The sequence below is a fragment of the Bombus huntii genome, chromosome 1 (genome assembly GCF_024542735.1).
Source record: "Bombus huntii isolate Logan2020A chromosome 1, iyBomHunt1.1, whole genome shotgun sequence".
Taxonomy (NCBI): Eukaryota; Metazoa; Arthropoda; class Insecta; order Hymenoptera; family Apidae; genus Bombus; species Bombus huntii.
In genome coordinates, this window is record NC_066238.1 from 23,852,506 (window position 1) to 23,876,802 (window position 24,297).

Consider the following 24,297-nt stretch of genomic DNA (forward strand, 5'->3'; position numbering starts at 1 on the left):
AAGACGATATGTTGTAAAATAAAATAATATAAATAACGTATCGTTCTCAAACAAAGCGTTTCCTACCAAAACTGCGCACCATTAAGAATTGCTAACAGGTTTGGAAATCAAAAGTACGAAGTGTTATCTAAACATTACGTAAAATACAGCGAATTGTAGAAAATCTGAACCTATTGTATTTTTGGTAAAAATAGATTTTGAAGAAGATAACGGGATAGAATGTTTCGCTTTCTTGCGTTTGCACGATAGCAGGTTTTACCGTGGCAAAGTGTAATTCAATTAAATTGCGTTCCTAACCGTAATGTTGTTGTTTTTTGTCTCCAATCTGCAAACTCTGAGCAACGATAAGATGTAACACAATTTAGCTAGTATAGACTTGGGATTTATAGAACTATCTGATAGAAAAGTAAAATTGATAACTAAAAATGAATTTTTAAAGAGAAATATATAGAACGTTTTTCTTTAGAAATGTGAAAGTAATCTATTTGTACTACGGTTTCTACGATATAAGCAACTTTACGATGTTTTCCTGTTCACTTACGTATATTTCCCGCATCTGAAAATATTCCCCCAATGATGGTATAATTACGTTGTGATATTTGCATAATGGTACATGCTTCGATAACTGAACAATTGATCACCGAACAAATTTTAAATACTTACCGTTTTCAAGAAATTCATGAAGGATGAATTTTCACGAAAATTCGTATCAAACTTGCATCACGTGCATCACACACGCACGCACGCACGCACGCACGCACGCACGCACGCACGCACACGCATATATATATTTTGAACTTACCTCAATTTTATATTAATGGAAATTGATCAAATCCATACAAACTAATCGTTCGATTTCTGGAAACTTAACCCGTAATAATGTATCGTAAAATGTAAAAACATACTCAAAACTTAGAGTAAGTAGATGATTGTTGCTTTTAAGTGGTACAATAATTGTATTACTATTCATTTAACGTATCATACATTTGAATTTAATTGACATTCATTCCGTCAAATTATTTAAGTCAATTATCTGTCAGTCGATTTTAACGATACTTAATTTCATTTATTAATTCTGCTTCTATTTATTATTCTAATTTGTTAGTGGTAGTGAAATCATCAGCAACGTAATTTCCATAAAATTGTTGGCGTTTTGTATCATACGATATAAATGTAATGAATAAATGTTTAAAACTGTTAGTTATCAAAAAGAACCGAATGTTTGAGAGCAAACTGCATCTTAAAGACGGAAGTAAAAGTTACCCACGGAAATATGAACCTAAAGTGCAGCCTGCCAGTTAAAGCATCACGAGTTCAAAGCTCTGAGTGCAGGAAGTAGTATTTCACCCTCAGGCGAACAGTCACCTTGGTTTTAGAATCCCGGTTGTTTCTATTCCGCACCTTCCTTTCTTCTTCTTTGTCTCGTTTCTCACATATTTCCATCTTCATCAATGTACTATCGCTATTTATCTTACGCCCCTCTTTTTCACAGAATTTCAATTTTTTGTAGGAAATGAGATTAGTTCGAGCAGAAAAATTGAGACAAGAGAAGGATTTAATTCGATCAAGCTTCGTTTGAAGAGTGTATTTTTTTCCAAATTAAAACGTTTATTATCTGTATTATCGGCAACTTAATTTCTTTTTATGTCTAACAATTATCGAGTATCGATTACAGTACGTTGGAATTGAAAAGTCGAAAATATAGAATAAAAATTTTTCGTTTGAGGCTTTGTTTTCGAGAAAATCGACTTTGAATTTTCGCTCGGTACGCGTGCACTTTATCACGTCTCGTTATAACGGATCTCACTGTAGATCGTTATCTCGATTGACGTTATTTTTTTAATTTAAAAAATTTTTAAATTTTTAAATTTTTATTCTATATTTTCGACTTCTTTTTTCGCATAGAATCACCCCCTTTCCGCTTGTACCACCAGTTACCAACCACTCTGTATAATGTTCAATTCTCGGATAATTCAGGGATCGATTCTTAAGTCTGAAAATCGAGTTTATTGTAACAATACTTAAATAAAATACAAAGGTAAACAACAATTAATGATAATTAATAACAATAAATAATAATAAATAACAAAGCTTTGTACAAGGTCTACCTGAAAATCGAGAATTGATTTTCCACGCCCTAAACTACCACTCTTCCTCTGTCAATCTTCAATACTCTAAATAATAATTCCTCTCTTACGATCGTGTCTATTTCTAACGCTCGAAATCCTTCTTCTTCTCTAACCGTCCGTCTGTGAAATGACTGTTTGGCCAATCGGTTGTCCATAACAACAAATAAGGTCACACTGTCCGTCAAACAGAGAAAGTCCCTTTGTTTATCCGCGTTTGAACTCTTAGGGAGTTTACATATATTAGATGGAGCTTTTATCTGTAAGAATGAGAAGGATTTGGAACTGTCCAAAGACGCATAAGGCGTCTAATTACGAAAGACCCTAACTAGAAAAAAAAAAAAAAATAGATCGTCAAATTGGGATCATATACAAAAAGTTCACTTTTCTAATTAGGAAGCATGTTATGAGTAGCAAGTTATTCTTGGCTATACAAATGATTAATCGATTAATTAAATACATAAGTGGTCATGCACGTGGTAATTAATTTTCAGGGCAGATGTAAAGATTCGAGAATATTTCGTCGTCCCGGTTGGGACGAACTGATACAATACAAGAGTAGTTTCATCAGGAATTGATCGATAATTCTAAACATTTTTTATTTGAAACAGTAAAACAGTAGATGTAAAAAACAATTTGTGATTTAGTAATAAAATCGAAGTTTCTCCGCGGATGAAAGTAGAATTACAAGCAGGATGTCAATTTATATTCAAGGGTCAAGGTCACGACATGGCTTTAACGTCGAAACAGAGTTGGGCGTTGTAGGTAGGCATCTCCCCATGTTCTACTTACTTTTATGTGACCTCGTTTTTATCACTCGCTCAGTTTATTGAAATCTGTTGATTTAATCGTTTCAGGATGTTTTCTCATGAATATGTTAATAATAATTCAATATCATTACATAGGAAAAATTTGTTACGTGGTACTAAGTTCTAGATATGATATAGTTACAAATTATTATGGACAGGGTGAAACTAAAATTTTTGCCCGTTTTAAATATTTTCCTGTATTCTAATTCAAACAGCAGGTTAGATTTTAATAGTTTTATTATTTATTGTAATGTGATAATACATAGTTCATAATTGTTTAAGAGTATGCTTATACCAGAATTTGAAAATTATTTTCCTATAGAACAGATGTACTAATTAATTTATATTGTGTTTTATATAAGAATATGAATTTTAAAGATTTAAACATATTCTACATAGAAATATAAATTATGAGCCTGATTTTTCATAAGTATAAAGAATTTGTCAAATGAAGAAAATATTTTCCTAGAAGAAAAGATAGCTTTATGCTCTATGGTTACAGTTGAATATTTCACTTCTTGAATGAAGGGATTGAAAAAACAAGTGATACAAATGATAAAATCTGTCAGTAAGGAAGATTATGTGAAATTTTAAATATAAAATAAGTAACGTTATAATACAGTTACATTTTAATAAACAGATTTTCATGTTCTTAAACATCAAAATACGTTGCTATTCATATTAATAAAGTCTCGAAAATTCATAGGAGCAACTTTTAGGTAAATATGGATCGGATGTTTCATTTTCTGTATCTATCTCGTTTTTGGGGAAAAATGATGCTTATACCACTCTTTCCTAACGAGTCTCTCAATTACCAGGAACATTCTAAAACTAAAATTTCACTCCATCAGCCATAAGAATCATTCGCCGCTTCTTTATCCGTTCCCCGATCATTTTTAAAAACTCGACGCAACTGCTAAATTACTTCCTTACAATTTCACTTCATTCAATTTTTGCCTCGTCTAAGTATTCTCACGAAGTGCGCGGGAAAAATCGTATAGGGAACAGTGAAGGTGCGAGATATATCGTTGGACGATCCTTTCGTCCGATCACATGACAATTACGACACTCTATTCTGATCGTCGAGGATTCCTTATTCGTCGTTTCTAGGAATTTTTGTAACACTCTCGTTTCAATCTCTTCCCTGAACACCTCGATACCGAAGCGTCGATCCCATCGATGTTCACCAACCTCCCTCTCTTATTACACGGACAGGAATGAAAAAATACGAAAAACAATAGGAGAGAGAACGGGAGAGACGAGAGAGGTGAGCATAGACGCATCATCATCACGTACACTCATGTAACGAACCGGAGGAGGTTCGATAGCGTAATACCGAATGCTTGGAACTTTCTGTCTTTCTACGATTAAATCAGAGTGAAACAATGGTAATCTATAGATTGTTTAGTTTTTATGCATTTAAAATAGAAAAATATGAATAGAAAAATACGATGGCAAATAAAATAGGTAAGATGTATTGGACTGTAACATAAATTCGTCTTGCTTTTATATTTATTATATCAACGGAGAAAACAGGTCGAATGTATGTTACAATATAATGTAATGTACCTAATATTTATGTTATTATAATAATTAGTATTATTCTCTCGCCAATTTTACTTACATTTATTATATAATATTACTCCATAATGATATAGTAGAACATATAATTTGTCATTATATTATTATTTTGAAATATACTAAAAAGATATAATATACTCGTATATTACGTCCCGCATAATATACTCGTAATAGAGCTACGGGGCGATTCTATATGAAAGAATAAATACAATATTCTAAAAAATTTTCTTTGTCTAGGGCTTAATTTTTGAGGGAATCAACTTTGAAATGTGTGTACAATTCTACTGTAACAAAATTCAATAAAAAGAAGGAAATATTCACATATGAGAATGTAGAAATATATATATAGAATATACAATTAGCATGTTACTAAAAGTTCGATGCAAATGTTATTTAGATAGAAACATTATTATGATCATAATTTACAATTAATTCGACACATATCTAGAATTTTTTTCTTTTCTGAAAATGAATATTACAATATAATTGAAGAACTTAATATTATTATTAAAATAATGACGAAGTATTTAGCTATTGTTATGAATCATTTCTTCAATCACTTGAGATCTGTTTCTTTCAATCCTTTTTCCTTCTTCGTTAATCATTTTTCTTTATCGTTTCTATCTTTGGTTCCTTCAATTATAATCGGTATACTGACGTCACATTTTAGCGTCTATGGTATCAAGCGATTATTTTTGATTTACACATTTCAAAAACGAAAGAAAAATAGAAGTTTGGTAATAGTTAAGTTTACTAATTTTGATAAAGAATAAAATAGTTTTATCAGTTTCAGATTAATTTGATGATTTTTACGTTTTAACTTTTGTTTTAACTTTTCCTGCCAAAATTAATTCCTTTATAATCGTTATATTCTTAATTATTTTCCCAGTTCTAATTTTCTTTAAATATGGCGACGGAATAAAATACCTTTTTATTTATTTTATTTATTTTATATATATCTTACTTATCATTTAAAAAGACTTTAGTATATTTATATATCTTTATTTCTTACACGTTATTCTTAGTTTCTTTTCAAAATTTTAACTTTTTTATCTCTTATACGTTTGAAAACAGGTAGCTTTTAACTCATGATATACAATGTTTTATGGAAACCTTAACAAATACCGTACAAAATTAATGAAACTACTCCGCACTTCAAAAAAGAGCCGTAAAATCTACAATCGTGTAGTTCTATGCACAAAAAGCTTGAAACGATGAAACTGTTAAATGCTTCAACTATGAGTTGTCCTAGGTTCCCAGTATTGTAACTGGTTCTGTCCAATACGCAGAGAATACAGCAACGCCGAAGCGCTTTTCAATTACCCTCTCTACAAATTGATTCCGCGAAAAATCGAGTCGATCCCTCGTTCCAGCAATTTTTCTATATCCACTTCCCGTCACGTAACTATCGTACCAAAACCGTTCGTACATACAGTCACGCGCAAATCTCATTGCGATGGTTGCGTTTATAGGATTAAAACATCTATACGTATACTAGAAACAGATGAAAACATTTGCAATAAAATAAATGTTTAGGGTTAGCTACATACAAAAAAAAGTAGGCGAAATGGTAAATTTTCTCGACTAGATATATCATTACATATTATTTAAAATTTATTGTTTTCTACGATTTTAGTAAATAATATTTGTGGCAGTTTTTTAAGTATAATATCAGCATGAACTTTTATCCATAGAGCAACATTTAAATTCCTGCATGTTATGAAACTACGATCATTTGCAGTCGACAGTTTTCTACTGTTTGTTCTTTGCAACTTCTACGCTATTCTTTTCCGTTTTTGTTACCGAATTTCCGAGAAATAATTTATTTACAATAATAATTGTACAATTGATTGCAATGCATGAAATGATGCTTTACTAACATTTTAAATTCTGAAGCTACTTAAATTTTAATCAGTTTCCGCCATTCTCCTTTATAATTTATCTTGCATGATACGCAAGATGTAATTACGAATACAATATTGTGAAAGAAAGTAGGAAAGATATCGGTGCGATTTATCAGCGACAAAATATTTACAGGATAATTTAGGTAATAGAGTGAAGATAAAATATCTGCACAATGTATAATTATGCAATTGTCTACAAGAAGCCTCGAATGAATTAACATTTGATTAGTTAAGAAACATATCTAAAGAATGACAAGAACTTGCAATGTCAATAAGAATCTAACCACGTAGTTTTTATCGTAAAGTAGTCAAATAAATTGATAATTAGCGCTCGATAATTCAACTCTCCGTTATTTAATTTATCATCACATATTTCTACTATAACAAGGAAACGTGAAATATTTTGCAAAATATTACTGAGAAAACAGATTCAAATCAATTTTACGTATGGAGCAAATATCGTGAAGCTGAATAATCAATTTGTAAATAATCAGCGCCTCAAACTGTATATCAGTACCAGTATTATTAAGATATATTTTAAAGTATCGAATAGCGCAAAAGGAATAAAACGAAATTCACCAAAATATGAATGCTATAGATTATTACAGCTCTTTGATTATCTCCGATTTTTAAGTATACTCGCATTCGATTCGCAGTTTTCAAAAATAGGAACCTCCCATGGATGGCCTAGGGAGCAACTAAACTTAAGCCATATTTCATACATTATATATATATATATATATATATATATATTTCATTTTATATATTTCATATATAAGAAGGAAAGAAGCATATATCACATTTGTTAGGAGCATCGCGACGAGAGAAACCGAGGAACAGATCGGTCAGCTTGCGCGTGAGAGTCATCGCCGAGATTGAATCTGTCTGAAAAGCGGGTGAACCCGGCGCGTATCAGTAGGTTCCTTCCGCGTGGTGCTTTCGCCGTCGTTCCACTCCCTGTCGTTGCAACTCGTTCTGTTCGGCTCCGTTTTCTTCTTAGCACGTGACGAGAGGTTCCCCCGGACTCTTCTGCTCGTCCTTGTCGGGTTCCACTCGTTCCGTCCCACGTCAGCCTACGGTTCATCCATAAATGCCTCCCGTTTCTCACATGACCGGTAACGTGGTGCTTTCTCTCTCGCTTAAATCGGTCTATCGAGTTGCATGTAAGAGAAGAGGCAACAACAGGCAGCGTTCTAACAACCACCGACCGATCGTTCGATCCTTCTTCTACTCCATCTCCCAGCGTCATCGTTTCTTCGTCCTTTCTTCGCGTGTATTTTCCTTCGTCCTCCACCTCAAGTCCCTGTAAGTACGTTCTTCTTCCCTCTCGGAGCGTAATTGCAGCGTCGTGCTTTCTTGCTCGCTTCAATCAGTCCTCCTCGTTGGATGTATGTACGTAACCAGGAGGACCATCGTCTTCGCGCTTCCACAGAGAACGTCTATCCTCTTGACTGCTTCTCTTATCCTCCACCTGCTAGCTCGTAAGATTTTCCTTCTTTTCACGTGACTGAAGTAACTCGCTTTCTCGCTCAACTACACGATCCTCCGTCTTCCTCTTTCCTGTTCGAACTCGTGACTCGTCGGTCTTCGCTGGTGCCTCTCGCGGCACCTCTCGCTTTCACTCGTCCGTGTGAAGAGGCTATCGCAGGCCCTGAGAGCTCAGTATCCGCCGGACCGTCGCGTGGTTCGATGTCGTGCACGAAGCACGACTGGTGCTAAAGCCTGAGAAGAAGAAAGTGTTTTTCGCTTAGTCGTTACATCGGTACGTTCGTCTCTTTGCCGGTCTTTGGGTAAAAAGCTAAATCAGGCCTGTGGACACGCGTGACCTCTCTGGGAAAATTGTGATCACTTCGACAGTATCGAGACAAAGAAATCTTATCAGGGTACCGTGCACCGTGCTCAATTGAACATGGGCAGATTCGATTCGTTCAGGTAAGGATTCTTCACTTGTTCCTTCGGAGTAACTACTCTGGTCTTGTTGGATGCTATAGAGTATGGTTATAAGGTCAACTAGGAGCTAGAGTCAATGGGTTTGGAAGGAATTAGTAACTGGCAAGGCATTTTCTTTTTGTTATCGTTGAAACGCGTATTTTGCAAATATCGCTGTGAGAGTTTTTGAATTTTTGACTTATTGTCTTGGAAAACAATTGATTTCGACGAAATTAATTGCCTTCTTTTGAAAGAATTCAGTAGTATAATCAATATAGCGATCCGAAGACTTAACCCCTTGGAATACCTCGCAAGCCGCTCATAATGATGCAGACAATGGTCCGAATACGACGAAAATAAATTGTTAGAAACATGAATTTTAGTAGGTAAATTTAAAGGACTGACAATTGTCGAATATAGATTGCATATAACATTTTAATGCTCTTTATGCAATAAGATATCAAAGTATATAATGACTCCCAACAATTTTTAGTCTAAATTATTATTTTATTTCGATCGAAATTATATATTGAACTTTGTATAGATAATTTTAAACATTGCATTCAGTAAGCTATCATACATTACACGTTACGCTTGTGCAATAGGCTTTTACTTTCAAAAACCCGCTATCTTAATAGTATGATAATACTACCGTACCTATCCTCTGTCAGGGACTTCAGTGAGTCTTTCTTATATGTATTCTGACAGCCACTAAGGAAATATGTTGCTTAAAGAAATTGCGAGACGAAGGGTTGATCCGCGACGTTTGTTCCACGTAGAATACGTGGAGAATTACGAAAGTGACTCAAATAAAAAATTTGGCATTTTGGCACTTACTTTGTATCTTTTTCTGACCAATATTGAAATGACATATATTCGCTTTCAAAAGAAGTAATTAAGGGTTAAATATTTTAGCAGGGATGTATCTAACAACTTTAGATTATTACAAAATTTGAAACAACAGAAATAGAAATATATAATGAAGATAATAGAAATATTTAATAATAATAATAAAAAAGAAAGAAAATCATGAAATATTACTTTAGAGAATGCGTATTCATTTATTCTAGTATTTTTATTTATAAATTTATATTTACAGCTTTTTACATAAATATTTACAGTTCAAAAATAGCAAAACAAAACGATTAATGTCCAAGAATATTTTTGAGATTCCTATTTTTATTATTCCCAATTGAAAAACTGAAGCATTCTCTAACAGATATAATTTGCAATCAAATTATTTATGAAATATCATGCAAATGTAATATCATATTTACCAAGAGAAAGTGTTTTCTTATTTTATGACTGAATTTAGCAACACTCAATGATATTTCTGAGATTGACTTGTTACTTTAAACAAAGCATTTTGTCCACGAATTAGCTCAAAATATATTCATAAATAAATCGATATTTTATATGACCTCCTTTTGCCTTCTCAGAAGCGGCTGTTCTTCTGAGAAAGTTGCCGAATAACTTTTTAATAAACTTGTTCAGCATTTTCTATCATTTTCTCCTCAATACTTCAAACAGCTGATTCCCATTTTTCACATTTTTAACTTTCTTTCCGTTCCTGACTCATTTTAGACAATTTTATACGTATTGTGCATTATTGCGTTATTTATCCCTTCTAGCTCTACCTCTGTAGCATTCTGTAGCCGGATTTTATATCTGTAATTTCTTACCGTAAATACAAAAGATAAAAATCTTTGCTCAGAAATAGTTTCTAATACAATTCTATAAGTATTTTGAATATTCTATGCAATTTCATACAAGTGCTATGGATTTTTAACCAAGAAATATAAAACTTATGTCGAAAAAGTTAAGATGAAAGGAACATGGAAGAATATAATGTAGAAGGAAAAACAAATATCCACATATTTTATAAAGAATCGTTCGAAAGAATGCCAAAAAATAAGTCACTATGAATCTGCAAAAGTTGCCTGAAAAATGCCGAATTGCTAATTTTGATTCCGGTAATCCCAGTATCACAGACTTAAACGGAGATTTAAACACGAAACGACTAACGCGAGGCAAAAACTATCTAAAAATTCATTTACATAATCCATGGCCTAAAAAACAGTCCACCAAAAATATTTCGTCGTGATCAGAAGACCGGCAAACACATACAGGCTGACTTTTGCACAACACCAGTGTGTGTACGTGTTCGAGTCTAATAAGGAGAGACACAGTCGAACTGACCGAAGTCTGACTGGAATAGGGTCTCGGCTTCGAAGGCTGATGCACGGTGAATCCTCGACGGAGGCTCGTTGCGTGTATCTTTAATTGTGCTCGGTTGCCTAAGATCTGACGTGTATCAACGTAACGAGTTAAGTAACGCGTGGGCGTTCAGTGTGTACGCGATATAGAAATGTCAGATTTCTCATGGTAATCCCGTATGTTGTACCGTTGCGGATACCAAGCATCGCGAGTCATTTCTGTCGATTGTGTGTGCTCGTTGCGAGCGCGTGCAGGGAATCAGAATCGATCGTAAATTCGTCGACGGGACAGGAAGTGGACGTTCAACAGTGAAAGTCGACGGATACGTTTTTCAAATTTTCGAGTCACGAATCACGCTTCTTGACCCTCCTGCTGTTTAGTAGCACAGATAGAACGTTGCTGATAAAGATGAGTCGTTTGCTGGGTAAAGGGGAATCATTTTATTGTAATGATACGACGATGTGTAGCAATTGTTGTGTTATATTGGTGATTACCGGAATGATACGACCCGCATAACGGAACAGTTTCGGTTGTCAAACTGGCTCTATCAAGAGAAACTGTGGCTTACGCTAAGTTTAAAAGTATCCGGATACCTGATTATTTTTAAGACGTATTTCAATTCCAAAATTAAAAGCAAGTAGATTCGTAATAGATTTATTTCTTTTATGATAATCGTAACTATATACGTTCATCAAAGTATTCGAACATATATTATTACAACAAATTTTTACGGATATATAATGTTCGTAATACGAAACCTTGTAAAATTCCACTAACACTGTACCGAGACACGACTATCCTAATTATATCGATAAGATTTGAAATCAATCTTGAATCAATTTGAAAATGTACATAAAAGTAGCAAGATATTCGTTGTAATCCTTTAAGTGAAAAAATTGAAAATACATCTTTTAGTGAAAAATTAGTATATAATACGAATAGTGGTCTTAAATATACATATAATCAGTGTTGAAAAGATGATATCTATGTTCTGTTTCTAAAAGCAAAATTTTATTTAATGTGATTAAATGAATTCCTGGTTCCATTTATCTGATCGTGAATTCCTACTATATGAAAGGAAAATCATAGGCGGAGGGGTGAATCAGTGAATTTCCATTATATGTGAACTCCACTTATGCACAAACTATTTTTCCGAATCCTACTCTAGCGTATTTGTTCGGATTTTTATTTTATTAAAGTATATCAGGAAATATTTCACATTTTCAAACGTGAGTTATTAAAATAGAATGAAGAGTAGAAACGTAAATAAGGAGAAAATATCGTAACGTTGTAATTAGTGTGGAGAAACCGTTCAGACGATGCATCTATATGGCAGCGTGAATCATATGTTCTTACTTAACTTATGCATAACGTTTATTGAGTAAACGATCGTACACTGAAGTGTATTTTTCTTGAACTAAAGAACATTGATTTCTATGAACTAAGTTCGCGTTTTACGATACTATATTCGTGATTTCTTATCGGGTATGAATAGTATCGCTGAAATAAAATAAATAACGTTAGAGTAGTTAAAAATTAATATTTCGATAAACGATCTAAAAAAGTGTGAAAACGACAGACAGATGTACTTAACATTTTGTAGAATATCTTAACAATGTAAATATATTCATAGTAGAAAATAGAATACTAATTATACCAAATATTAATTTTTAACTTACTTTACTATCTCGAATCTGTATATTACTGCCACATTTACTTAATTTTTTAATTGAAAATCAAAGGACATAAGCCAAATAATAAAATAGGAATTACGTTCATAATTATTAAAATTATAAGTAATTCATTGTACGTAATCCTTAAGGATTGACAAGTGTTAGTTACAAAATTTTCCCAACAATAGATTTGCATCACACAAACGTAATTACGATGTATTTGCTAAAGGAAGAGTAAGTTTTAACGACATGAACACTTTTCACTTGACTCAACAAAAGACGATAGAAACGAAAACGCGTCATTTCAAATGATCTGTTGTCTTGTTAAATTTCCAGTAAACTATCTGACGTTAAATGTCGAAGGAATCATGAATCGATTTTCCTCGTGATTATCACTGATCGATCGTTGTAATTGAACCGTTTAATCGCCTATACACGCTATGTAATCCTTCTTTATATTCTTAGTAGTTAACCGTTATTATGAAGCTATTGTTTAAGATATAACGTAAGTTGCAAATTTTATAGCGCGTTGATAAAATCTTCCATAAATGGTAGGAGCGATCGATTGTCGTAAAGTTCTGCGCATTGAAGTATGTAGAGCTTCCAGTGCAAGTAGTATGAGTCGCTATAGGTCAGACTCGAACGAATTCTCGTAACAGGTGAATTTTATATTTGATCTTATAGTACCTAGGCTTTTATTTTATACAAAACGATATAATAATTCATGTACAATAGCTTTCCTTGCCAAATTTGCGACTCTAAATAACGAATTGCTAAAAAATAAAGATGATATTTTTGTTACATACATGTAACGTTTGAAATATGCTCGAAAAAATTGTTTAAGTTAGGTGACCATAAAAATTACTTTACGGATTATTTATACGTTTAAAGAATTTCATGTAGAATATTTTTCTCATATGTGCAATTAAATTTTGAAAAGTACTTAATGTAAAATAAAGTTTAAATTAAATTACATTAAAGTAATTAACGATGAACATTAATATTTGAATATTAATTTAAAAATACTTTGGATTTTACTCGCAGTCATCTTATTCTCTATGGTAATTTTTTGACATACTTTTAATTATATTATTTGAAACAATAAAAAAATTTTTTAATTTTAGGATGATAATCAAGGCATAATTATTATTTTATAATAATTATAATTATTAATACTTTTAATATGTAAATGAAAAGGTTTTAAATTGTACACGCTTGTCTGTGATGATATAATTGGGTACAGCGTGATTCTATGTGAAAAAAATAAATAAAAAATATGGAATTTTTTTATATGACGCTTCGTTTTTGAGAAAATCAAGTTTGAAAAGTTATTAAGTATACTTAAACTTGTCTAAGTGCAGACTAAGCATGACTAAAGAGTCAGCTGGAGATTATTACATATACGAAAATAAATAAAAAATGTGAGAATAAATTTTGTCCATTTAAGCTGTCAATTTTCTAGAAAATAAAGTTTGAACGCTTAAATGTTAAGAACTGGTCAGGCATACGATACGATCTCAAATTTATTTTTCTCTAAAAGAAAGCATTTTATGAAAAAATTTTATTCCATATTTCTAACTTATTTTTCCTCGTAGGGATCATCCTGTATCCCTTGTACCACCAGTTACGGAACATCGCGTATATATTTAAAAAAATTGCTTATTTCAGAAACACAAGCCACTAGACTTTAAGATCTAGTTGATCATATAGAAACAAGTGCACTTTTGTGATATTTACACGTGTACGTACTGAAGAAACGTTTACTTCGCTGAATTTTGTAACATTATTCAAGTAAATAATTGTATTTAACAGTATTCTTATCGAATATTTAGATTAATTGGTGTGAAACTATTTGCGATAGAGAACTATCCGATAAAGTGAATTTCGATGTGTTTATAGCTACATGCATTTACGTAAAAATACATTCTATGGATCGTAAAAGTAGTAACGATTTAATTGAATAAAGAGGATTCTCTTGTTACTGAGAATTACTGCGACTTGAATCACGAGAGTTTCCGAGAGATAAATTATACGAATATACGAAGAAAAATTCCAGAATCAGCCGTGGAGAACACGGTGAGTAAGAAAAGTATGCCTATTAACGAAAGCAGTTAAAATTCACTAAATTACCGAATATGTTTAATGAGTTTGATTTAGCAATAAATATTTTATTAATTTAGAGAACGAAATTGTTCAAATAATTATAAATTGTTTAAACGTCGTAAAGCATATATTTCACAGCTTCTTTTTTATGAAACTTCAAGAATTTGAATTTATATTTGTCATACACAATTTACTTTAGACTTTTTATAATTCTAACAGATGCTTTTTTATTATTTTATATTATTTTATAATATTATAATAACGAAGTTTAGCATCAATACGCGAAACAATTTATTTTTAGAGCTTTGTTTCATTTTTGTTAGAATTGAAATGTCCTTATACTAGTGATACTAGTTTATATTTTTCTATGGGGAATTCATTTCGTGATTAGTAACATAGATTCCATTTTATAAGCATTACAGAAATTTTCCTGTAACTCAAAAATTAATAAACACTTTTTCGGTTAGCTATTCTACTTATTTATATCGAGAATCATTTTCCTTTTCATGATCGAATTACGCAATTACATAGTCGATAGTATTAGACTCGTGATTTATAGCGAAATGATAGTGTACAGTGTACATTAAAGCATACAATTTTTCATTAAATGGATCGAATTAATGTGTTGCATAGTTTTTTGTCATCTTACCGTAGCCGACAACCTTTAATCCTTTCAATTACGGTATCCCATTCATTGCTTCCTTATTGAGAAGATATTGATCTCTCACTTTGAAGGACATAATCTGTATGATACACTATGGTAAAAATACGAATAATTATGCAGATAAAAAATAAACGTTCTATAATTGAAATATACTAATATTTTGTAATAATTTACATATTTAAATAAATGTGTTTTGTAAATATAATTACGTTGTTATATTTTAGATACGAGCCATTGATCGTAGACAATTACATGTAATTAGCAACCTTCACGCAGTTTTGTTGGATACCGACAAGTGTGATATTAAATGAGCCATACGTAATAATTATAGAAAAATGCCATGAAATTTGTAAAACATTATAGTTCCGCGAAGTGAATGCATTACAACAGTAAAAGTTATCAGTAAAAGTTTACGAATCGTAAAAATTTAAATCAATATTTAATGAAATCTAGATACATAAGATTTTATATAAAAATTTGAATATTCCTATATAGCTTTCAGCAAAACCAGCTTGCCAAAACTACGAAAACTTTCACGACAGAATAATTATTTCTTATGTAATTTTTCATTTCTATAATTCGGTAACAATTTGTACGTTCTAGCTTGAATCATTTGTAATTTTATCGAAGAAGCGTTAAATATTAATTTTGAAAGTGTATCGAAATTTTTATAAGGTATATGATTTAAGCGCTACAACGAACTCCACTGGATGTCTCTAATTATGTTCCAAGCTTGAGCGATTGTGTTTCGCAACGTTTAGTATGCATTATGTAAAATATAGAAGCTCATTATTTCATACATCGTTACCTTTATTATCATCACTATGGTAATTGTTATTTCTGGTATTTCATTTCAGTGTAGATTAAACATTGCGTTTTCTTTTTTTAATAATCCATATACGCTACTGTGCAAAAATCTGAGGCGTAGGAATCGAAATCTTTTACTCCAAATTGTTGGCTCATTTTGGAAAATATAGACTGAAGACATGCATATACGAAATCGTTTAGAATGTGGCAAACAGGAAAAATTAAAGCCACAAACCAGTGCTTGGAGGTAATATAAATAGAATGGCAGGAACTAGTGAGTTTACTGAAAAACTATTACTCGAAATAGTTTTCCTTATCTAACAAGTAAAAAGAGGAAAACGAAAATGAACCAATAAAATTAGTACTAACTAATTACTAAATAGTAATTAAACTAGTGTTACACAGACTAAATATTACTAATTAATATTAAAAACGAAACAAATATTAATTATTAAATTAAGTACTTGAATTAAGTACTTTTTAAAACACACAAACAGAATTAAAATAACACCAAGTGTTTCTTAGTCAAATATTAATTCATGAAAGTGAAATATTTCCATTAGTAATAGTATTTTAAGCTTTTTGTTTGATTAGTTCAGTTATTTGGAACGTCTCAGAGGCATACATACTGTTAATAGTCTTAAGTAGGTATTTCTACAGGCATCGTGGACATAAGAGAAGCACGCTTTCACACGCACAATGTAAAAATATACTATCTTCCCCTCCATTTTGATACGTGTTTCTAGCTCGTTTAACACGAACGATATATTATATAAATAACATATCTGCAAGAGTTTTCCATTGATAGAAAGTAAGCGTAAAAGTAAAGATTTATAGAAATCATGCGTGCACGTACAGTGAAATCTTTGCCATTCTCGTGCAAAAGTTCCGAATCTCATTTTACTTATCACGTGCCTTCTACCGAAAAATGTTAAGAACAGCGATTAAATTTAAGTTTCCTAAAAAATAATGAAAGGAAATTAATTGTATATATTGTATCGCTGTAATATAGGTATTTTTATAAAAATGGAGTTATGGTTAAAGTGCCTCCAAAAGTATTTTTAAACTGTGTATTATCATAGATCACCACAATAGTTACTATTATTATTACAAAGCATAATACTCTAAAATTAATTTTGGATTAAATTACTTAATTTTAACGGCCACTAATGACAATTAATGCGTAAAATGTAGAATGTAAATTAAAATTATATGTCGTGAACTAAAAGTAAGGGTACACAAAAATTTATTGAGATAGGATTAATAATACAAACATAAGTAAAGAAAATTAAGTAACGATATATTAATTTCTATTTTTATCTTCTAGTTTCGATAGGCAGTTTAATTTGGCGCATGGCGCGAAACGTTTGGTGCGAAAGGTGGCGCGAAAGCAAACATGTCAGAGAATAAAATCAAAAATTAAGAGTGAAAAGATACATATGACATTATAAAACCGCGTGCACGCATGGAAATAAAAGAAAAGCTCAAAATAGTAACAAATTTGTGTGCATTTGTTCTTAAAATTTAAGAGTGACTAAAAGAAAGAGCGACCAAACGTAACTAAAATTACATTGTAGCACGTTATAGTATAATTCTTATTACCATATAAGACTATAAAGGAACGATAATTACGCAGTTTTTTAATTTTTGCATTGCTTCTTCAATACTGCAGCACCAAAGTTAGCTATGATGTGTAATAGGAAGCGTTTTATGCAGTTTTTACTTGCTCATAAATCCGTTGTTTTGTATTAATCATTCTTTACGAAGTGCGGAATATACAAGATGTATTGAAGTGAAAGGAATTAGTTTTAAATGAGATTCTTCAAATTCCTCGATTAACATGCTCTAGGAATGTTGCGGTATTTTTCAGGTGACGCGATCAACTTATTTATTTTGACTGACTTCAAGAACAAATCGTTGTTATTATAATTGAAATTAATTCTCAGTAATTCCAAATAATTTTGTTTATACGATTGTTACTGAAAATTTAACTCGCTCATTAGTATTAATTGAAATTTATCATTCAAATAATGGATCTAACTAAGTTGTGTATCGTATACATTATCAAAATTTTCCTAATAATAATTTATTATAGGGAAAGTCCAATTCTTTTTAAATTGTAAGTTTCAAGAAACAGATACATCTGTACAAGTATATTATTATCAGACTTATTTACAAACTATTCTCTTTCCGCGCTATAAGCTCTATGTACTACATAAAATATTATACAAAAAAAAAATAAAGTTCTTAATTTCTTCTTAATTACAGGCTAATAAGTACATACGAGTTTATGATCCCGAATTGTTTTCGAACATCATAATAAAATAAAATGCACCAACAAAATGCTAAAATTATTTTTTGCTTCAGTCGAGAATCTTTTATTAGAAACTAGTTTTTCTGTTATTCCTTCTAAAGAGATTACATACTTTGTTATATTATTTGCTTAATATCTTAAAGGATTATTTCTTATTTATAATATTTGTCTCATTCTTATCGCCATCCGTATTGTTTCCTACTGGCAACTTTTCATTCCTTCGATGATAATACTTTGCACATTCAGTCCTTTTTAAATGCTTTCTTCAGAGGAACTACCATAAAGCAAACTGCCCAATTTCATGCCATGATTTTAATATGAAAATCCATGGCCTTATTCGCATGTAATAGTATTAACTACTTGTATTATGATATTGAGCCACAGTCGTCGTACAGATTATGGTTCAAATGCAACAACGACAGATTGCATTCGTAATGAAGTTTCATTTTAACACTATCTTAAGCTTAAGCTTAAAGACCATCGGGCATAAATTACATACACTGTTCGAATACTTCACCTTTTTTGCCAAGTGCGAAATCATCCCCCATCATCGCACGAGCACTTTTTCGGCAGAAATCCATCATATGGTTTAGACACGGTTTAGAAAATTACTCAAATGTGTTCTAAAAAATCTTAAAGTAATGAATTGGTCCAAACGACACTACAGAATTTTAGGGTAAAAGATTTTTTAATATAATCAAAATTCTCGTGGCCCGTCCTTTACTTTGAACCTAACACTATAAGGATGTAATTTTAGGCGAAGTTCGTAGATTATAATTGAACAAAACGATTAGAAAGATCTTAATGAAAGTCTTCCTTTGAAATCTTGACATATAAAACTTCTTAAAATAGTCGAAACCCATGACCTCTTCTACGAACCTGATCGTTCTATTGTAGAGCTACGTGAATGCAAGTTTAGGAAACAATCGTACGTCACAATGGTAATTTAAACGACATTCGACAAAGTAGAGTCATATATTCAGAATTTTTAGATAAAAATCTTTCTGTAAGGTGAACTAATTCAAATGCATAGTCTCCTTTCATATTTTAATCTTGATCGTTCTACTGCAATTTACGGTAATTTTCAACTTGACTCGTGCCATTTTAACGCCATAGAAAACGTAATTTTACGAAAAGTTCGTGCCTATAAATATTGCAATGTTAATGTGAACGATACTTGACAAAAGAGTTAGAAAGATTAAAGAAATGCACATAAGATAGAAGGTCGCCCAAAATAATTGACTCATAGCCTGTCCTATATTTTAAGCCTGGTGGTTCTCTTCGAACTATACGTATACGAGATACATATCTGAATATATGAGTGCAATTTTAAGAAATTGAACGTTATCAAGTGTATTCCGCGAGTCTGTGTTACGGTTATCGTCCCAGATGACGAACGTTACGACGATTAGTAATCTAATAATGCACGTGTTCGTTCTACCGTAAATCCACTACGGTTGTAAACACAGGTATCCTTACGGGAGTGCAACGTCCTTCGCGTTGTCTCTGTTGCAGAGGCGCACGTCCTCAGTTTCACCGGCGGCCGCGACAGGAAATTTTCAAACGACTCAACGGCAAAACGAAAAAATTACAGCTTGTCGAACGGAACTGACGAGTCAATGAACACTGGCGCGGTCACGGTTAGATTACATGCCTGCGGAAAGTAGCTTTCCGTGATATGTAGCTCGTTAATCATTTCACAGAATAGCGCGTATTTCGTTAGTCGCGACAACAGCGTAGCCAAGTAATCACGTTAGGTCCGTATCATTTGGCCGACACTGTTTTCACCGACAATTCATCGACGCTAAACTTCACCGATACTAGACTTCACCGACATCAGCTTTGACCGACAACAACAGTGACCGACATAGAGTTTAACCAACTGGTTACAGCGAGCTCGGCCAAAGTACGCATTTAGTTTCTAGTATTGTATCAGTTTGCGTTCCATTTTCGCCCGTATAACACGTGCAGCATTGATTTAACGTACATACGTAGGCGATGCTCGTTCGCTCCGCTCGCTCGAAAAAATCTAGTCGAAACGAATATCAATTTGCCGCGCGAGCGTACGAAAAGAAGACGTTTTCGTCGAAAATCACGCCCTCCCTCTGAATTTGTATTAATTTAGATTATAATTCTCCTGGCGAGCGAGCAACGCTGACGACTCTATCACTCGCTGCTATCCATAAAACACAGTATGCCTTATTAACACGTTGACTGGCACGCGTGTTTTCAAAGAAATCTCCGTCAGGCCACGCGTACAGCAGTACCAAGCGTTCTCTGCTAGGTGCTCCCATCGATATTTTAGTAATGCGAGTCGCTCCAGTGGTGGTCTCAAGAATGATCTTTCGTTTCGTTTGTTCGCCACGTTAAAACCACTAGCTGTTGTTGTATATAACGAAGGAAAGTGTGGTGTAGATTATTTCGACCAAATGGTTTCTTATGCCACCACAATTAGAAAAGGAATCAAATGGTACAGAAAACTTGGCATTCGATTCTTTCTGCGAATTTATGTTGCAAACGCTTTGACGGTTTACAAAATTGCAACAAGGAAAAATATAAATATTAGAATATTTAGACAATTGTTAGTTGGAAAATTATTAGGGTTGTCTGAAAATACAAAAAATCCTTGTCTTCGACGGAGTCGGCATAATATCGCCGTTCGGAAAAATGATTTCGGAAGAAGCATTAGACGCGCGTGGAAACTATGTTATGCAAATAAAAGACGTCGAATGGACCGAAGAAAGGCACAAAAGAATTTGATGAAAACAACAACTTATTGTCCAAATTGTCCCGACCAACCTCGGCTATGTATAGAATGCTTTAAAGTTTTACATTCTAAATAACTTTTTTAATAAACCATTTTCGTATTTTTATTTTATAACAATTCAACTATTATTACAATTAATTGTTAATTAACAATTTATTATTATGGAATATCTTTCCAAATACCTACGACGATCCTTCGCAAGTAGTCACCCGAATATGGGTTACGTGGCCGGACCAGAAACTTTGCTGACACCCGAATACGGGTGTCGTGGCGGTCAACGTGTTAAAACGTTTATATCGTCGATCATTGTTGTCGGTAAAATCTAGCGTGGATGAACTATGGTTAGTGTACCGTTGTCGATGAAAACTATATCGATCGATTCGGATCGGCGAAATAATCTGTACGCGATCATGTTCCTATAAATTTGACAACACTTCGTGTTTTTCCAACGTCGATTCGATGTCTTTGACCAAATAGCTCGAAATCGCGAGACGAAGTTCTCACGCTCCTTGTGCGTTTATAAATTTGGTCCGTTCGCTTGAATATCGTTTGACTGTATCTGTATCATTGTGTTGAGAGCCACGTAAAACCGATACTAACAAAGTCCACTGTTATAAAGTATTTTTATTACAAATCAGCTTCTCAACATTAGCTATCATAAATGAATATATGAACTATTTAGGAGCAAAAATGTTCTATCCTATTAAGTGAAGATTCCACAATTTTAATGCTAGGATGCATAGTTAGCAATTCTTCAAGAACAAAACAATTAACTTCGATCAGCTTAACTTCCGTGTAGTTGATCAAAATAACCGACTTTAATGACATTAATTAATTCCATTAAATTGATTAATATTTCTTAGGAATCGCAACTTACAATGACGCATTTTTGGAAATTTGAATAATTTCACGTAAAATATATAGATAGACGCTCCTGTTTCGTCTGAGATAAGCAGATACGTTTTTCTCTGGATGCCTTGTATAACGTGGTAGAAATGAGATAATAGATGGCAGAAGGAATAGATGTGATTTGTTCTACATAATACATGCTTCTCTCACACAGTCGTAAAGACACAACATCTTTGTTGCGGGTTGAAACTGTCATGTCTCAAATTGAAACCTGCATAGCATTGCGTGATGCAGAAAGCAAACGAGACACGTCAGAAGCGAATGAAATACGAACATGAAAGTACTGGCATAGATACACACTCAGAGTCTTAAGACTAGAACTATCAAATCTATTAAAGTAATAAGAACTCCAAATTCTTGACTTCGTAATTACCGGAAATAATATTATATTATAAAACAATAATAACATAATAAATATACTTTTTGTCGGCATATCTTCTTAATTTTAATCATCCATACATAGAATATACAGGTACACGTTACAGACTGTTGTAGCGTTAACCATCAATTTGTATGAACATTATCACGATTATCTATCCCGGTACTATATCAGAGTGTAAAATATCGGTAATATTGAAAGTGAAGTCATACGAAGCGAACATAATATTTTTCTTGTCCCTGTATGACATAGTTATCTTTTCATCTGTATTTCATGTGATTAGGAAATGACTTCATGTGAAATAAAATTTACATTACATTAACATTTATCACGCGAAAGGCTTCCTTTCAACGAAAATTAGCATGTAATATGTTTCTAATTGAAAACTTAAATTTTAATCTGCATAGACGAAATTAGATGCAAATAATAGGACGAAGATTGATGTTTCGCAACAGAGCATTGCTTTAAAAAATATTATTGTTCTTAAAAAAAAATAATAAAAAAGAGCAATCCGTGTGACTAGCAGATACGACTTGTTTAAATAAAAACTTTATTCAAACTTTCCTTGAATTAATTAAATGTGTTCGTCATTTTTTTTGAACAGATGATTCAGGAAGATATTTTCGTCGACACGTGCATGGAGATGAAACAAGTTTTTGTTTGAGATAACGCACATATTAACAAATATGAATGATTCATAATTATCATGATGCATTTCTAAGTAACAAATTAGATCATAAGGCAAAAGGTCAGTGCTGTCAGTGCGTGAAAAAAAAATGACATTACGTCATTTTTTCTGTACAATCTTTTTGTTTCCTTCTACTATCTGTGATACCTGACAGTTTACACATTCACGTACAATACGTACAGTAAAACTAAGAAAATCTGGATATATTTTAGATGCATTCGTCAGATACATTTTTCCATTATCATAACGAACCTCGAGTATCATTTTGAATCAATAGAATATATCAGTTTCTTCCTCATCGTATACTAAAATTTTGTTATGCCCGTTATTCGTGACAGTTAAATCTCCGCATTGAAGCTCTTCTCATGCTTGTTTTTTTCTTTCAATATCTTATCGTACTTTAATGTTAACGACCTGCATAATCATATTGCACGATAGCTGCGAGCCGACATTGCTATAGCGAAAAAATGAAATCACTGAAAGTAGCACATTCTTTTTAACCTTATGATAGGATGAAAATTTTGAATTTTGAACTATAAGGTATTTATGAGGTCTATATAGCCGAATTTTCATTTTGTGTCAGAAATAATTTTATCTTTTTCTTTTTAATGCGCTTACTAATATAGCGTATAGCGTATAGTGTATACTACAGTTGTATACACAGAGTGACTATCATTGAATATTATTCCCAAGGTATTTGTATAGTGACTCATAAAAGTATTCGTACTTGTAAGCACTTTTTATAATTATATCGTGTGTGTTATAGGAAACATTTTAAAATTCCATTAGCGCTGTAATAGGATTCGACTATTATGACTATATTAGTAAAACTTGAAATAACTCTGAAAATACACATATATAGGAATTACAACACATTTAACACGCGTGTACATTTTGGAGATATGATAAAAGTATTTAACCAATCAATTATCATATTGTTAGTAACCGTCAACATTCAGTGGAATCACCTTTAATATTTGTTGTATACTTAAGATTACCTACAATTTATATTGCGGGCTCGTGTTTTGTTAAATAATTTTTCATTAATTTTTTGGCAAATATCTCGTAACTTCTACATAAATTTTCTATATAAATTGGTTTCAAATTTTATCAATGTAATCATGACAGTCGTGTTTCATTACCATGCTAATGAAACTTCAAAATTTTTGTTTCAAAACATACACGATATACGCGTGGATAACATTTTTCTATGATAAGCGTTACAAATATTTTCGTTAGCCAGTGCATACACAATCATCGAAAATTAATTAATTGTTACGAAATTGTAACTGATTCTCACGCTTTATAACAATTTCGATCTATCGTATAGTTCTCGACTCGCAACAAAACATTTTTTATCATAAATCGTGATAGGTCACTGCCATGAAAAGGTATTGTCACCGCGAACAGACATCCGTGATAAAACG

At 32.3% G+C, this 24,297-nt stretch overlaps 1 protein-coding gene across 1 annotated transcript in view; it reads left to right on the forward strand.

Annotated features, from left to right (window-relative positions):
• The first annotated feature begins 8,060 nt into the window (after positions 1–8,060).
• LOC126866389 (uncharacterized) overlaps positions 8,061–24,297 on the forward strand; it is a 73,195-nt gene continuing 56,958 nt past the window's right edge. The window contains exon 1 of the mRNA XM_050619914.1: positions 8,061–8,352. Coding sequence (XP_050475871.1) covers positions 8,330–8,352 — 23 coding nt within the window. The 5' untranslated portion in view covers positions 8,061–8,329. The remainder of the gene's footprint in view (positions 8,353–24,297) is intronic.